Here is an 18,492-nt window from a genome sequence, read left to right on the forward strand (position 1 = left end):
CCTCGGTGGTTAAGACTGCTGACTCTGAATGACAGGTACTGGGTTCGAATCACACTCATGTTGACAAAATTTTGTTTAAGCTTGTCATACTTTACTGAGCCAGGAGTCCTCGATTACATTTGTGTATAGAACACAATCTTCACTTCACAAGACCCAGGATAGACCAGGGGTTAAGACATCTGACTCGGAATGAAAAGTACTGGGTTCAAGTCACACTCAGGTTGACTGTATTTTGTTCTACCTCATCAAACTTTACTGGGCCATCAGTCCTCGATTACATTTGTGTATGAAAAAGAATATATCTCATCAAGACCCAGGATAGCTCAGTGGTTAAGACTGCTGACTCTGAATGACAGGTACTGGGTTCAAATCCCACTCATGTTGACAAAATTTTGTTTAAGCTTGTCATACTTTACTGAGCCAGGAGTCCTCGATTACATTTGTGTATAGAACACAATCTTCACTTCACAAGACCCAGAATAGACCTGGGGTTAAGACATCTGACTCGGAATGAAAAGTACTGGGCTCAAGTCCCACTCAGGTTAACTATATTTTGTTCTACCTCATCAAACTTTACTGGGCCATCAGTCCTCGATTACATTTGTGTATGAAAAAAAAAATATCTCATCAAGACCCAGGATAGCCCAGTGGTTAAGACTGCTGACTCTGAATGACAGGTACTGGGTTCGAATCCCACTCATGTTGACAAAATTTTGTTTAAGCTTGTCATACTTTACTGAGCCAGGAGTCCTCGATTACATTTGTGTATAGAACACAATCTTCTCTTCACAAGACCCAGGATAGACCAGGGGTTAAGACATCTGACTTGGAATGAAAAGTACTGGGTTCAAATCTCACTCAGGTTGTGTGTCTTTTGTTCTACCTCATCAAACTTTACTGGGCCACAGTCCTCGATTACATTTGTGTATGAAAAAAAATTGTGTCATCAAGACCCAGGATAGCCCAGTGGTTAAGACTGTTGACTCAGGTTGAAGAGTGTGGGTTTCGACTCCTGCTTGGGTCGATGTGTAATTTAAAAGATCAGCTGGAGGCTGCAAGTTGACAAATATTGTAACTGTGTCATTTCTCCCATGTAGTGTTAAAATAATAATTTAATTTACTTTTTTTTTATCCAATTACAATTAACCTATTTTATTTTATTTGTACCCAGGAGAGCTCATTGGTCAACGCTCTTTATTTATCCTATTCCCACCCACCTCAGGAGTTACACTCACTCGCACACACTCCTACACACACACACACACGCACTCATTCTCACACACACACACACACACACAGGTAACCCCTGAGGTGTCATCATTGACTATTTGACATTTTATTTTGGATTATTATTAGCTTTAGTGTTGACTTAATTTTTCAACTATATGTTAGTCAAAGAAGTAGCACATAACATTAGTCTGTGTGGGGGAGAAGAAGCAGCCCACAATGTATGTCGTCTTGACGCCATACTGCCAAATTACTGACTCCATGTATGGGATTTGAACTCACTACTCCTGTATTAGGAGCCCACAGTGTTGACCATTGAGCTATCCTGGGTCCCAACAAAGTTTGGTTCTCGCTCATATACAAATGTTATCAGTGAACTATGATCAAGGCAAAACAATAAACTAACGCCTCCTAACAATGGATTTGAACCCAGTAGTTCTGCATGAGAGGCAGCAGTGTTAACCATTGAGCTATCCTGAGTCTTGTTGGAAGTGTAGTCTGGCTCATTCATTAATGGAATCGTGACATCTGTCCCAGTAAACTACGATTGAGGTGGCGCTCAATTTTGAACTGAAGTTACATATCAAACCAATTGGGATTCAAACCCAGTACCCCCATATTTGAAGATCACAGTGTTGACCATTGAGGTATCCTGGGTTCCATCAAGACAGGATTTTCACTAATATACAAATGCAATCATTTAACAATGATAGAGATGAAACAAAAAACAAGATCTTGTGGATTTGAACCCAGTAGTACCGTGTGAGAGGCAGCAGCCTTAACCATTGAGCATTTTGGGTTCTACTACTTCCTGATCTGGATCAATATACCAATGTTACATACCTGTTGTTGAGTAGTTGGTGTGTGCCATGTCTCTCAGGTGTGACATACCTGTTGTTGGTGTGTGCCACGTCTCTCAGGTGTGACATACCTGTTGTTGGTGTGTGCCACGTCTCTCAGGTGTGACATACCTGTTGTTGGTGTGTGCCACGTCTCTCAGGTGTGACATACCTGTTGTTGGTGTGTGCCACGTCTCTCAGGTGTGACATACCTGTTGTTGGTGTACCAAAAAGTTCTATCTTGGTTTCATCTGACCACATGACATTCTCCCAATCCTCTGCTGTATCATCCATGTATCCATTTTGTTATAAACTCAACTCGTCGTATTTGGAGAATACTAAGTTGCATCCCAAGAACACCATACCTACTGTGAAGCATGGGGGTGGAAACATCATGCTTTGGGGCTGTTTTTCTGCTAAGGGGACAGGACGATTGATCCGTGTTAAGGAAAGAATGAATGGGGCCATGTATCCTGAGATTTGGAGCCAAAACCTCCTTCCATCAGTGAGAGCTTTGAATGGTTGACCAAATACTTGTTTTCTACCGTAATTTACAAATAAATTATTTAAAATTCCTACAATGTGAATTCCTGGATTTTTTTTTCACATTCCGTCTCTCACAGTTGAAGTGTACCTATGATGAAAATGACAGACCTCTGTCATCATTTGAAGTGGGAGAACTTGCTGACTAAATACTTTTTTGCCCCACTGTATGTATACATTTTACAGGACTCTCATCGTCTGCCTCAGAGACCCAAGTAGTTTTTAGTGTATTATGCAAATGAGCCATGTTAGTCATTGTAGGAGCCAGATCATGTGTGTATGTCACGTGGTGTTTGTGGATGTGTACACAAGGAACAGAAGCATGTGTCACGTGACATAGGTGGCCGTCACCATAAAGAAGGTTTTTTTACCTGTACTCAAGAGGGAGAGAGGAAAGAGTAGAGCTCGGTAGCCATCATTTCTGCTCGGTTGGTAGAGTGGCCGTGCCAGCAACCTGAGGGTTCCAGGTTCGATCCCCGCTTCTGCCAACCTAGTCACTGCTGTTGTGTCCTCGGGCAAGACGCTTTACCCACCTGCTCCCAGTGCCACCCACACTGGTTTCAAAATGTAACTTAGATATCGGGCTACACAATGTAAAGCGCTTCGAGTCACAAGAGAAAAGCGCTATATAAATATAATTAACTTCACATTAAATCAAATAATTTACTGTATTGTGAATTGTGATTGAAAAGTATGCCAAGAATAAACGTGTGGAATGTTTATTAAAAATATGTATCATGGAATAAAAACAGTATTTTCCAATAGATGTCCTTTACTTGACATTCTGTCTTGTCAGTCTCCCGCTACGTGTCTTGAAGCCTGCAACAAAAAGTAAGTTTACCACACTTACAGTATAATCTACAAAAGGTTTATGTGTATCAAAACACATGCAAACTTGTTAGCACACGCAAAGCTGATCTAAATATTTGTCGATTAATGAGCAAAATAAGGAGTGCAATCCATCCCATCCATCCATTTTCTATCGCTTATTCCCTCCATTTAACATATTTGTCTTAATGATGTATGCAGAATATATGTTGATTATCAGAATGCCCACAATACTGGGAGGAGAAAATGCAAATACAAATCACTCAACATGAACAGTGAGATTTATCAATGCTGAAAGTGTCCTGCAGGCAGTATCGTGCCTCTTAAAAAGTCTGAAATCTGCGTGCAAACTGGCATAGTTGCACACAGGGCTGTGAGAAAGGAGGCCATCCCGCTGCAAAGACAACTGACATAGTTGCACACAGGGCTGTGAGAAAGGAGGCCATCACGCTGCAAAGACAACTGACATAGTTGCACACAGGGCTGTGAGAAAGGAGGCCATCACGCTGCAAAGACAACTGACATAGTTGCACACAGGGCTGTGAGAAAGGAGGCCATCACGCTGCAAAGACAACTGACATAGTTGCACACAGGGCTGTGAGAAAGGAGGCCATCACGCTGCAAAGACAACTGACATAGTTGCACACAGGGCTGTGAGAAAGGAGGCCATCACGCTGCAAAGACAACTGACATAGTTGCACACAGGGCTGTGAGAAAGGAGGCCATCACGCTGCAAAGACAACTGAACAGAGAAGCCTTTGTTCTACGTGTGCATGTCATATTTGGACTGTTAGAAATAAAAAGAAGAAGATATATATTCAGCAATATCATTTTATAGCTGCTGGACAACTTAAAGGGCCGATTAAACCAAAGTCTATTAATTTATGTTGTTTTTTAATGGTATTCCTTTTTTGATTTAGAAAATATGCACCGTATTTTTCGGACTATAAGTAGCAGTTTTTTTTTCATAGTTTGGCCGGGGGTGCGACTTATACTCAGGAGCGACTTATGTGTGAAATTATTAACACATTACCGTAAAATATCAATATTATTTATCTCATTGACGTAAGAGACTAGACGTATAAGATTTCATGGGATTTATGGATTAGGAGTGAGAGAGAGTTTGTTAAAGGTATATCATGTTCTATATGTTCTAGTTATTTGAATGACTCTTACCATAATATGTTAGCTTAACATAGCAGTTGCTTATTTATGCCTCATATAACCTACACTTATTCAGCCTGTTCTTCACTATTCTTGATTTATTTTAAATTGCCTTTCAAATGTCTATTCTCGGTGTTGGCTTTTATCAAATAAATTTCCCCCCAAAAATGCGACTTATACTCCAGTGCGACTTGTATGTTTTTTTTCCTTCTTTATTATGCATTTTCGGCAGGTGCGACTTATACTCCGAAAAATATGGTATTGAACAAATATATAAACGCAACACTTTTGTTTTTGCTCCCATTTATCATGAATTGAACTTAAAGATCTGAAACTTTTACTATACACAAAATATATATTCCTCTCAAAAATTACTTACTGGGTGACATGTCCGGTGAGTATGCTGGTCATGCAAGAACTGGGATGTTTTTAGCTTCCAGATCCTTGCAACATGAGTTAGTAAATGTTATTTATAAAGGTGATGGCCTCGGGTGATTAGTACAACAATGGGGCTCAGGGTCTCGTGACGGTATCTCTGCGCATGGAAAATGCCATCAATAAAATGCACGTGGTTTCGCTGTCAATAATAACATACCAAAACCTCTGTATTGTGCCAGACGCCATTGAGTGTGAGCATTTGCCCACTTAAGTTGGTTAAGAAGACAAACTGCAGTTAGGTCGAGACCCCGATGAGGACCACGAGCATGCAGATGAGCTTTCTTGAGACAGATTGATTGATTGATACTTTTATTAGTAGATTGCACAGTTCAGTACATATTCCGTACAATTGACCACTAATTGGTAACACCCCAATATGTTTTTCAACTTGTTTAAGTCGGGGTCCACGTTAATCAATTCATGGTAGTTTCTTACAGTTTGTGCAGAAATGCTATGGTTAAGCAAACCAATTGTTGTAGCAGCTGTCCGGGTGGCAGGTCTCAGCCAATCAATATGGTCTGCGGCTGTGAGGCCAGTTGGATGTATTGCCAAATTCTCTGAAACACCGTTGGAGGCGGCTTATACTAAACGGCCTGGGCTACTGGGTGTGAAGTTGGAGAAGATGCAGGTGGAGGCCCCCTTGGTGTCCTGGGTTGTAGATTACCTGACTGACAGACCACAGTATATGCCACTGCAGGACTGTGTGTCTGACAGGCTGGTCAGCAACACCGGGGCCCCGGAGGCTACAGTACTCTTCCCCCTTCCTCTACACCATTTACACCACCCATTTCCACTATCAGTCAGAGTCCTGCCACCTTCAGAAGTTTTCTGATGACTCTGCGATAGTGGGGTGTATTGAGGAAGGTGATGACGAGGAATACAGGACACTGGTGGAGGACTTTGTCACATGGTGTGGAAAGAACCACCTCCAGCTCAATGTTACGGAGACCAAGGAGCTGGTTGTGGACCTGGGAAGGAGGAGGAGTACTCTGGCGACCCCTCTTTCCATCAAAGGAGTGGATGTGGACATGGTAGAGGATTATAAATACCTCGGAGTACACATGGACAACAAGCTGAATGGGTCAAAACACGCTGAGGCCCTCTACAAGAAGGGACAGAGCCGAATCTATATTTCCTTTGGAGGCTAGGATCCTTCAACGTCTGTACAAAGATGTTGAAGATGTTCTACGAGTCGCTGGTGGCAGGCGCCCTCTTGTACGCCGTGGCCTGCTGGGGCGGCGGGCTGAGAGTGAGGGACACATACAGACTGGACAAGTTGGTAGAGAAGGCCAGTAACAAGATGGGAGTGGAGCTGGACTCTCTGGCGGTGGTGTCAGAGAGGAGAAGTCTAGCAAAACTCCTAGCCATTATGGACAACACCTCCCACCCACTACACTCGGACCTTGCAGAGAGAATGAGCACCTTCAGTGGAAGGCTCAGACTCCCAAAATGCAACACGGAACGACACAGGAGGTCCTTCACACCGACAGCCATCAGACTGTATAATGCATATGTTCCTTGACTGCACTTAAATGTAGAATATATTTATATTATTCATATATATTATATTATTTATTATTATCATTGTTTATTGTGAGCGAACTGTGGTGCTGAATTTCCCCCAGGGATCAATAAAGTACTTTCTATTCTATTCTATTCTTATGGCGGAGAAATAAACATTTAATTGACGGGCAACAGCTCTGGTGGACATTGCTGCAGTCAGCATGCCTACTGCACGCTCCCTCAAAACTTGCGACATCTGAAGCATTGTGTTGTGTGATAAAACTGCACATTTCACAGTGGCCTTTTATTTTGGACAGCTCAAGGCACACCTGTCAGGTGGGATGGATTATCTTGGCAAAGAAAAAATGCTCACTAACAAATGTATACAGATTTGTGAACAATATTTGAGAGGAACAGGTATTTTGTGTTTATAGTCAAAGTTTTCGATCTTTGAGTTCATTTAAATTGGGAACAAGAACAAAAGCGTTGCGTTTTTTTTTTTTGTATTTAGTATAACTCCTAAAAAAAATGTCTTGCAATATGCAGTTTGATCATTCCTGCTGCAAATAGTATACATACTGTGATTCTATATTGCAGAAAAGGTGTTAGATGATCGATATGTGCTATAATCTAATATAAGCCCCCCTCCAGTGTGGAGAGCATAATAACATGAATGTAGAGGGAAAGAAGTGTTTCCAAGGGCACATAATGCTTCTAGTACACAAAAATAGGGTGATCTGTGCCACTTTTGCTGCTATCAATTGCACAAAGTAGATCACATACAACACGTCCACCAACAGTACATGCAATTTTATAGTTTGCGCACACAGATAAGTGTGTGGGAATTGGATCCTCAAAGATCAGGCTCTTAATATTTTCAGAAAATGGGAGTATTATTAGAATCAGACCTGCAGCTGGCTCTGTATTGTTCTTTTTCCTCCTGCCTGACGTGGATTTCGGTTCTTGCTGAGGTGTGTTTGCTGATCTTCTTCTGGGTGTGGCTTCTTCTTGAGGTCCATTTTCTTCTTCCTTTGCTGCTTTTGTGGGCTTTTTGGCTGCTTTTTTCTTCACTGTGCTGTCAGAGTTGTGTTTCCTGGACACCTGAAGTACAGCCACAATGGGGTTAGATTTCTATGTGCTGGTGGTGATTACCTACTGAATATACCTTTTTCTTGCGGGGGTAATCATGGTCTGCATCTGTATCTTTTCTCTTTTTGGCCTTTGGAGACTTTGATTCTGGTGTGTGAGAAAAGATAAAGACACACTAAGCTTTCTCTTATGTGTAATGGTATCTCAACTATTTTTTCTGGCGTTTACCTTTAGGAGCCATAGGACCTGGATCGCCCTGAAATGACACCATTTTCTATTAGTCAATACGTGCTACAAATATAGTTGTTACGTATGAAAATGTGTTTGCATACTTTGAACCACATAGTCCTGCCATTGTGGTCGCGTACAGACTTCATTCCATCCACATAGTAACACTGCAACCAGGCCTCAAAACCTGAGTAGTCTTTCTTCTCTGGATCGTAACCTTTCCCACCTCCATAAACAAAAAGTCTAAATAAGAGGAGCACCTTTGTGTCGTTGTCTTCCCCCCACCCCGATCAACCTTGAAACATGGATTCTTACCTAAGTTCACCACCTCCAGCGGTACTGTGTGGCAAAGTCTGAGCAGGTCTGTATTCTCCTCTTCCATTTTGTCCTTTTTGGCTCCCTTAACATTTTTGGGCAAAATAAACTGTTAATAATCGAGGTAAAATACTTGTTTGTACTTATTTGACCTTTTTGCTATGGATCTCCTTTTTTACAGCTTTCTTGTCTTCACACGCATCCTCTGACTCGAGGCCTTCCAGCACAGTCCGGGCAGGCACAAAGGGTGGAATGTTCAACCTGGAAGACACACATGGGCATCTTTCCAAAAAAAGAAGGTATTTTGTGTGGAAACAGTGCTACACTTTTATAGTAAACCCATTTCCAAGTGAAATTAGGAATTGCTTGTTTATTCATCCAAGATGATTAGAATCTGGGGAATACAAAAACATTCTTCACTCTCCTTTTCAGATCACGGTGACCTGAGTATGTATCTTCATTCAATGGTCATTTCTTTTACAGCAGGCTCTTTGGTGAAGTGTAATATTATTGCTAGGAGTCTTGCAAAAGTACTTCACACAGTGGGCACGGCTGTAACAAAATAACACTGCAATGTACTGTCAACATGTACAAAACCCCAAACCAGTGAAGTAGCACGTTGTGTAAATGGTAAATAAAAACAGAATACAATGATTTGTAAATCCTTTTTAACTTATATTCAATTGAATAGACTGCAAAGACAAGATATTTGATGTTGGATCTGAGAAACTTTTTTTTTTGCAAATATTAGCTCATTTTGGAATTTGATGCCTGCAACATGCTTAAAAAAAGCTGGCACGAGTGTCAAAAAAGACCGAAAAAGTTGAGGAATGCTCATCAAACACTTGTTTCCCATAGCAAAGCAAAATTGAAGATGAGATCTCATGTATGTCTTATATATATCTCCTAGACATAAAAGAGCACTAATGGAGACCAAAGTAGTTTTCTCATTCTTCTCAAATGTATCTCCTGAGAAATAAGGCTCACAGTGAGCACTATGAGAGATCTCATAGTTGTCTAATAGTTATCTCTTTTCCCCATTTCAACTAAGACCAAAATGAGAGATGAATGAGCTGGTCTCCAATATGTCTCAATTATGACTCAGTGAGAGAAACACCTGGTTTTGTTTCTCACTACTCACTGTTTGAGTTCTCAGATGTCTCTTTTCTATTTCGGCAAAAAGACAATTGATGAGTATTGGTTTCAATATGTCTCAATGATGTCTCAGTGAGAGATATACTTGGTTTTGTCTCTCACTGCTCACTATTTGAGTTGTTAGATATACCCGTTTTCTAAAAAAATGCATTTTAATGGGCTCAATTTAGTTATACCTCAATCATATTCCAGTTGATCTCATGCCAACATTGGGAGAAAATAATGAATTCAGACAATATGGATATATGGTCTGTAATCTAAATGGTTTATTTAAATAAAGTTGGACTTAATTTGTTGATTTCTTATCCACACGTCATGTACAGTAACTCAGTGACTACAATTGTGAGATTTAAAACTGAACCCAAACAATACTGATATGATCACAAGACACTTTGTAAGAGCTTTTAACATTTGTGAACTTTCTAGAGCAGTGGTTCTCAAACTCTTTTAACAAAGTACCACTTCAGAAGATATTTGGCTCTCCAACCACCATCATAAGGACTAATATTAAAATACAGTAGCAATAGTAGGCCTATGTATTCATTAAAAAGGACAGTGGCTTTATTAAACAAGTAAATGTAATATATTTGCCACTGAAATATTACACACAATGCAAAAACATCATCAACAATGATACTCCATATACAGTACATATTTACAGAATCCACGGCAACATCACATCAGTGTGTATTTTCAGAGCATTTATAACAATGATTAAGATTTGATTTGTGGCTTCTTAGGCCAGTTCAGTTCTTCATTATTTCAAACTTTTCAAGTGTGTTGGGAAATGAACTGCAATCACTATGCCAGGCATAGATGTGAAGTCAAGGAAAACAACTTTACCCAATATGTCATCCAAGAATACTACTGTACTGCAGAGGTTTCCAATAGGGGAATAACATGACTGCATGTCTCATATGTTACACTATCTTGCAGCAAAGAAAAACCTGCATGTTTATATTCACCAACGAGGGCCCATTTGGCACATGAATGTGCTGTGGTAAACAAGAAATCAATCTGTACATACTTTAAAAAAAGGATGAGAACCTTTCTTCTGACACACTGGTCCCACAAAGCAGGCATTTTATTTGTTTACTTTCTATTGGCCCAAAACAATTCTTGGAGGATTTATGTAATATAGTAGGCGATGATGCAGAGTGGGATAAAAAAAAGTTTTGGAACTTCTGCACACTGTTTAAGCAGTCTGTGTTCAGACTATCGGGATAAAGCAACTTGAACATTTTGAGCATATGGCTTAGGGCCTTACCTGTGACTTTAGGACAGTTTACATAACCCATGCTGATCAGAAGGCACTCTGCCATGGTTTCTGATGCATTGTCATGTATTGGTTTGTCTGTTGTGTCCTTGAAATTGGACTCTTCTGCACACTCCTCACTCAAACCATCTTCAAATCCTTCATTAAACGTATGTCCGTCATTGTACATCCAATCCCCTATATCAGGGAGAGCTTCCTCAAATGATTGAAATGGATCATACTCAGCATCGACATGTCATTCAGTTGTTAGGCCATCAGGAGGATGTATGAGGGCTGATCTGGAAAATGGTTTTCCATTCTCTTCGATGGTCAGAAGTAGAAATATTTTCATGTGCTGAAATTAAAATAGAATACAAATCACTAAAGGTTTTTGATAACATTTTGTCACAAGGCAAATAACATCTCAGCATATCGCTCACATTCTTACACTCCAAAGTTTGTCACATTTGAGCAGGATTTGCTTTGAGACAAAATTCACAGCAAAACATTATTCAGCCACAGAAGACGGTGGGTGTACCTGGCAGGTGGGGAGAGGCTTGATGTTCCAGAGTGGTACATCCTGCACGGTCACCTGAAGGTTGGATGTGTTCCATTTGAAGAGCAGTGTTTTGGGCTCCTTCAGGGGGCACCGCCTCATGCAGTGTTACCCTGCTGCTACCCCCTGACACAAAGAAGAGGAACCAAAAAACTCTAAAGATTCAAATCATTGAAAAAAAAAAAACAGACAAAAACATGCAAAACAAGAAGGAAGTTGACATAAATTGAACACATTATACAAATCCAGCTAATGGAATGCATTTCCTTTTTCCCCACATCTTGAGCGCATTGTAGTTCATGTTTACGTATCTTCTGTGTTTGTGGTAACACATCATCCACAGTGTTAAATGTAACTCATCACAATACAACACACACTATAAAAAGAAAGTTGTGGATGCTAATGCCAATCATTAGTAAATACACAACAGCAAACCAAACCTATGAGAAAGGATCTTGACGAGGGATGCAACATTATGGTAAATATAACCTTATTTTGATTTCAAAATTGTCACAATAATGCCGTGATGTGTGACGCTATCAAACGAGAACACCAGTCGCTGTGTTTTTTTCTGACAATATTAAGTGGGCTCATCTGAGAAGTAAACTGGTTCTCCCATGAAAACCCGCCGTGTGGGAAAACAAGGTTCAAACGGGACATTATAGAAGGGCGAAAAAGTGGAAGTGTGCAGGAGTGATGGGAACGTTTGTGCTTAGGTTAGCCGAGGAATTGTTGCTGTGAAATATTTCTGTGCCTATAACTGTCGTGTTAGTTGAACCTTAAACAAAGTCTGCATACTGCAAGGTAAAGCATGCCACGTTCATCCAGACCATTTCCAAATCGACCCAGAGCCCTTGCAGCTCACCAGAGGAAATGTGGACATGCACAAAATAAGACATTTGCTGACACTACACACCACAATGTCTACAATAAGTTAGGGAATAGGAGTAATATATTAGAATGAGTTATATGTTAGAACCGTTATTTGGAAAATATCGTTCATGTGAAACCAAGATGTCAGCAAGGGACAATATGCATTTGTGAGGTATTTACATGATTAAAAGTCAAATTATTAGTTAACTCTTAAGAATCAGTATTCTACAAACTAATACAATTTGGACAGCAAAGGGCAGTTTCTTAGGAAGTTCAAAGTTTAAAAACACTCAACTAAACAGCAGTGATGTAACAATATCAAAATGTCATATCACCGTTACTGTGACCAAAATGATCACTGTTTGCATTATAATGGCAGTATTGTTGAATGTGCTAAAAAGGTCATCAAACCCACAATAATACCAAGTTGTATTGAAAAAAAAACATACCGGACACACAGTATAGTTTCTTGGCAAAAGAAACATTATTGTTCTACATTAGTTACACTGGATGTTTACTGTTTATGTCAGTTTAAAGACACTTATTTGAAAATGTTGTTTTTTGTGTGTTACTTGAAATTCTGCACCATTCCTTTGCACCTAAAATACCTGTTTTTAATGATAAATATGATTGCAACATATGAAAATGATGTTTGTGTTCAATTACAGTAAGTGTGTTTATCCTAAACATTCCTCCCACGTCATTTAACACACTTTGACATTTTTGTAACAATATCTTACCCTGGCTTTAACACTATGACGATATCATACCGTGAAATGTTGATATTGTTACATCCTTAGTCATGACCTGATGTTACCTACCAGCTTTAACTTGGAGGTGAAAGGTTCCAAAAACATGAATTACACATGCTGAGATAACTCCTATTTGAAGTTTCATTCTTCATATGTGCTATGTAATCAGGGTCAAAGAAAGCAATATTTTCATGTTTGTTCCTGACAAACTGTGGACAGCTTTTTATCTGTAAATCTCAATCAGAACTACTTGACTTCAAGAAAGAACAGGCATATACATATAACTTACTTGGACATTGCTGGTCATTCTCCACATTCACATAGGTGCATGCTGCAGGACGGGATGACTGCAGGAAGAAAAAGAAAGTATCACATATTATATCTGCTGCCAGTTTAATGCACCACCACTATACCAGCCTACTCAGCAACTTTACAGTCCTTCTTGATCTTTTATTTGATTCCACTTCTTTACCAGTTCTTCTTCATCCTTTTCCAGCTTTTCCTTTTGTCATTTCGACACTCCAATACTATATAAATCAATCAATCAATCAATGTTTATTTATATAGCCCCAAATCACAAATGTCTCAAAGGACTGTAACAAATCATTACGACTACAACATCCTCGAAGAACCCACAAAAGGGCAAGGAAAACTCACACCCCAGTGGGCAGGGAGAATTCACATCCAGTGGGACGCTAGTGACAATGCTGACTAGTGAGAAACCTTGGAGAGGACCTCAGATGTGGGCAACCCCCCCCCCCTCTAGGGGACCGAAAGCAATGGATGTGGAGCGGGTCTAACATGATACTGTGAAAGTTCAATCCATAGTGGCTCCAACACAGCCGCGAGAGTTCAGTTCAAGCGGATCCAAGACAGCAGCGAGAGTCCCGTCCACAGGAAACCATCTCAAGCGGAGGCGGAAACCATCTCAAGCGGAGGCGGATCAGCAGCGTAGAGATGTCCCCAACCAATACAGGCGAGCGGTCCATCCTGGGTCCCGACGAGCGGTCCATCCTGGGTCTCGACTCTGGACAGCCAGTACTTCATCCATGGTCATCGGACCGGACCCCCTCCACAAGGGAGGGGGGGACATAGGAGAAAGAAAAGAAGCGGCAGATCAACTGGTCTAAAAAGGAGGTCTATTTAAAGGCTAGAGTATACAGATGAGTTTTAAGGTGAGACTTAAATGCTTCTACTGAGGTGGCATCTCCAACTGTTACCGGAAGGGCATTCCAGAGTACTGGAGCCCGAACGGAAAACGCTCTATAGCCCGCAGACTTTTTTTGGGCTCTAGGAATCACTAATAAGCCGGAGTCTTTTGAACGCAGATTTCTTGCCGGGACATATGGTACAATACAATCGGCAAGATAGGATGGAGCTAGACCGTGTAGTATTTTATACGTAAGTAGTAAAACCTTAAAGTCACAGGAAGCCAGTGCAGGTGAGCCAGTATAGGTATATATGTATGTATATATGTATATAAAGGTATATACAGTATAGGTATATATGTATGTATATAATGTATATAAAGGGTATATACAGTATATATGTATGTATATACGTATATAAAGGTATATACAGTATATATGTATGTATATATGTATATAAAGGTATATACAGTATATATGTATGTATATATGTATATAAAGGTATATACAGTATATATGTATGTATATATGTATATAAAGGTATATACAGTATATATATATATGTATATAAATGTATATACAGTATATATGTATGTATATATGTATATAAAGGTATATACAGTATATATGTATGTATATATGTATATAAAGGTATATACAGTATATATGTATGTATATATGTATATAAAGGTATATACAGTATATATGTATGTATATATGTATATAAAGGTATATACAGTATATATGTATGTATATATGTATATAAAGGTATATACAGTATAGGCGTAATGTGATCAAACTTTCTTGTTCTTGTCAAAAGTCTAGCAGCCGCATTTTGTACCAACTGTAATCTTTTAATGCTAGACATGGGGAGACCCCAAAATAATAGGTTACAGTAATCGAGACGAGACGTAACAAACGCATGGATAATGATCTCGGCGTCTTTAGTGGACAAAATGGAGCGAATTTAGCGATATTACGGAGATGAAAGAAGGCCGTTTTAGTAACGCTTTTAATGTGTGCCTCAAAGGAGAGAGTTGGGTGGAAGATAAATACAGACAAAGGTTGCTGGAATATAGCTGGAACTTCTTGTAAATGTAAAAACTCTATATTATGTGTTCAGCAATGTATATTGTTCCACTTCAAATGTTCTCTGAACATTTATTTCTCCTCATTGTTATTTCACTTCTTGTTATTATACTTACCTCGGTGGAGGTAACTATCACAACTTCTAGCAAGGTGCTTGCGGCATTTATAGCTCTATTTCCGTAACTGCGTGACGTTCCAGTAGTTTAAAACAAATAACTGGGTGTGTGTTAAAGTCATATAAATACCAAAAGAGAAACAATAAATGGTATTACTTACTTTCAGTTGTTATTCCTTCGATGCTGAATATTATTTCTTCCCATCGAAATCATTACATCCGCCCACTTAATGCGCATGCGTGTTTTTCAGGAAAGCCAATCTGATTGGACAGATTCATGGAGTGCCGTGCCAAATCTCGCGATCTCAGGATTTACATCAAGTTCATTTTCTCCTTATATGTCCATCTGAAAATAGCCCTTTTTGGCTAGGACATCATTTTCAAATGATTTGAAAATGTATGCTTTCTATCAGACGGCGGCGGACATGACGCGTTATTTGCCATCAGTTAACGTCCAGAAGAAGAAGAAGCGGGGAAACAGTAGGTGGCGTAACATTTGAAGGTTGTCAGTGCGCCTACCTTCAACTAAAACAAGGAAGAAGAAGAAAGCCAACACTTTGTTGTTTTTTTTAAAGGTTTATTTATAAATGTCAACAATTACAAACAGTAAGACAAACAACAATATACAACATTATAAAACATTATGAAAACAGTACAAAACAGCGCCAGGGGGTTGTAAGTTCAAAATAATAAAAAAAAGAATAAAAACATATATATATAAATAATAAACAAAATGCAAAGCCGTAGGCTTATTCAGATTCATCAAACAACTTAAATGTGGAACACAGCATCATCGTTTTCACAGCTTTTTTGTTGTTAGAGGTAGAGAGCGTTTTAATGTAAAGTTCCAGATCTTTTTTAAAGGCACAAAAGATAGGACGGGTATTAAGAAACTTACATTTATGAATATAAAACTTAGCCAATAAAATAATGAGCTTGCAAAGGTAGAATTCCTTTTCAATTTTTTGTTCATACAGTGTAAAACCAAAAATCACATCTTTAAAGTAAAGCACACATTTGTCATAAATATTGTCCAGGATGAAGCGACAGATGCCTGCCATAGTGATGGAGTGTTTTCACAAGTATAAAACAAGTGGTTAACAGTCTCTGGGTGCATGTTACAAAAGGTGCAGGTGACATCAATGTCCTTTTTGTATCTAACCATCACAGTCTTTACAGGGTAATAGCGATGGATGATTTTAAATGATATCTCTTTGACTTTGTTGCTAAGTAAATACCTGTTAGGAAGGGACCACGTTTTGGTCCAACAGATGTCATTTACAACATTATTCCATAAGGAAATGACATAGGAGACAGACACACAATCATTTGGAAAAAGCTGCAGATTTTTCTGTTATTTTTTTGATCAAAGCAAAGTTTCCCCACGGGAGTGTCAAGTGGATCATTCACAATGTTTACAGCAGAAAGAGGAGGTGTGTAAGCCATGTACAACATAATAACACCTGTTGGAATGTACAACATAATAACACCTGTTGGAATGTACAACATAATAACACCTGTTGGAATGTACAACATAATAACACCTGTTGGAATGTACAACATAATAACACCTGTTGGAATGTACAACATAATAACACCTGTTGGAATGTACAACATTATAACACCTGTTGGAATGTACAACATAATAACACCTGTTGGAATGTACAACATAATAACACCTGTTGGTCAGCTTGGTCAGCTGTGCTGATTGATTTAGTTTCAGTTAAGGTATCCATAAACTTAAGTTGAAAAACTTATTGGGGTGTTACCATTTAGTGGTCAATTGTACAGAATATGTACTGAACTGTGCAATCTACTAATACAAGTTTCAATCAATCAATCAATAGTGCGTAATCAGAGCGCATGTGTAAAAAAAAAAAAAAATTCCCTGTCCACAACTATCCTCATTCACAACACGTTCTCTTAGATTTCCATGTTATGATACATGTTCACATTATTTATTGACTGTATCTAAAAAGTATTTAAAAAAATATGGTATTATTTAAATGAAGATATGAAATAATCCTAAATGAAATTCAATGACTTGGTTTATATTATTGGATATACTCGGTCATAAAATCAGTGTCAGTTGAGTTGGTCCATAGATTTCCTGTAGGGAATTTTAATGTCCAGCAGATGTCAGTATTTAGTGACACAGGATCAATACAGTTTATAAATGTGTCAAAAGGCTGTGCAACGCCTCATCAACCCATCACTAACAATCACACAGGTCAGGTAATGTCAAGACTTTAATCTACACTGGACATAGGCAGTCTTCTTTACTGTCAAAGACCTTTTGACAAATCAATCAAACAGAGCCCCCAGTCAAATGACAAATTCAGTATTACTTTTCAACAGACATTTATTTAATCTTGTTGTTTGTGGTCTGGACATTTGACACAGCAATTTAACTTTTCCACACACCATCCTGAATCACGGTTTCAATCGTAGTCCATGTTAACTACCAAACCGTAACTTAAAAGGGTTGGTTGAACAAGTATAAGGACTAGCAGGTCTTTGCTAATGTTGCTAATAGGCACAGTACTCATGGACTAAGTTTTGGGGAAATTCCTAATGAAATCAATGGGACATCCTTCAAAGTTCCACTTATTCCATCTGATTCCAACTGTTCCAACTTAAAACTTTTCAGACTCTTCAGGAATCGTGTGCTTGATTTCAACAATGCTAGAAAAAATTTCAGGATTTCGGTTCATCATCAGCATTGGAGCAATCACACGCAATTCCTTCAGGAATTGCCTCATCTAGTTTTTAATGTTTAATAAAAAATAACAAATAAAATAACGACAAAAAAAGATACAACATTACAACATTTCGAAGTTTTAACCTATTCAAACCATTCCACCTTCGACACATTGCACCATTCTGGAAATTCAAACTTCCCCTTTTCCTTGTCAAAAAAAGTTGAGGATTTTCCAGAATTCCTGCTTTTCCGAAGCCCTATTTCCACCCTTTTTCTGGCGACTACACCTTCCACATTTTTCAACGCGTTTTAACTGTTCCACCGTCGAAGCTTTCTTCTGCATAGGAAGTTGAAGAATTCTCTGTTTTCCTGAAATTCCGTATTACCATTTGTCATTTCAACATGTTATTACTTCAACAATTCTCCACCGATTGAAAAATTGTCCAAGACATCAATAAATTTAGATTAGATACTACTTTATTTATTCCTTCAGGAGAGTAAATGCCTTGGCAGAAGACACCTCCTGCCAAAGATGCCTATACCGCAGGATTTGTAATTTTTCAAATGATCATCAAATGTTGCCGTTGACATCAGTGATGCTGTTTGGAACAGAAATGATATATTTAGTAAGTAGAAAGAAAACACAAGGAGCAACAGGGCAACAGCATGCGAGG

The 18,492-nt window shown here is 39.0% G+C and overlaps 1 protein-coding gene across 2 annotated transcripts; it reads right to left on the minus strand.

The window, feature by feature from the left end:
* Positions 1–3,312: 3,312 nt before the first annotated feature.
* On the minus strand, positions 3,313–15,341 carry LOC133540200 (endonuclease 8-like 1). Of its 2 annotated transcripts, XM_061882776.1 has the most exons (9): positions 15,279–15,341; positions 13,055–13,112; positions 8,327–8,435; positions 8,175–8,259; positions 7,964–8,085; positions 7,860–7,887; positions 7,708–7,778; positions 7,451–7,643; positions 3,313–3,428 (listed from the first exon to the last, which is right to left on the minus strand). In XM_061882776.1, the coding sequence occupies exons 2-9, from the start codon at positions 13,060–13,062 to the stop codon at positions 3,382–3,384; spliced, it is 663 nt and encodes a 220-aa protein (XP_061738760.1). In that variant the 5' UTR covers positions 13,063–13,112; positions 15,279–15,341; the 3' UTR covers positions 3,313–3,381. The 2 variants fall into 2 exon arrangements, with proteins under 2 accessions (XP_061738760.1, XP_061738759.1); XM_061882775.1 differs by lacking the exon at positions 3,313–3,428 and having other exon boundaries at positions 4,787–7,643; positions 15,279–15,329.
* Positions 15,342–18,492: the final 3,151 nt, after the last annotated feature.

This window comes from Nerophis ophidion, linkage group LG21 (assembly GCF_033978795.1).
Source record: "Nerophis ophidion isolate RoL-2023_Sa linkage group LG21, RoL_Noph_v1.0, whole genome shotgun sequence".
NCBI lineage: Eukaryota > Metazoa > Chordata > Actinopteri > Syngnathiformes > Syngnathidae > Nerophis > Nerophis ophidion.

Coding starts and splice junctions, on each gene's coding strand:
- LOC133540200 (XM_061882775.1), bottom strand. Junction 8,260..8,326: donor AGGAGATCCATAGCAAAAAG/GTCAAATAAGTA, acceptor AAAAATGTTAAG/GGAGCCAAAAAGGACAAAAT. Junction 7,888..7,963: donor GCAGGACTATGTGGTTCAAA/GTATGCAAACAC, acceptor GTGTCATTTCAG/GGCGATCCAGGTCCTATGGC.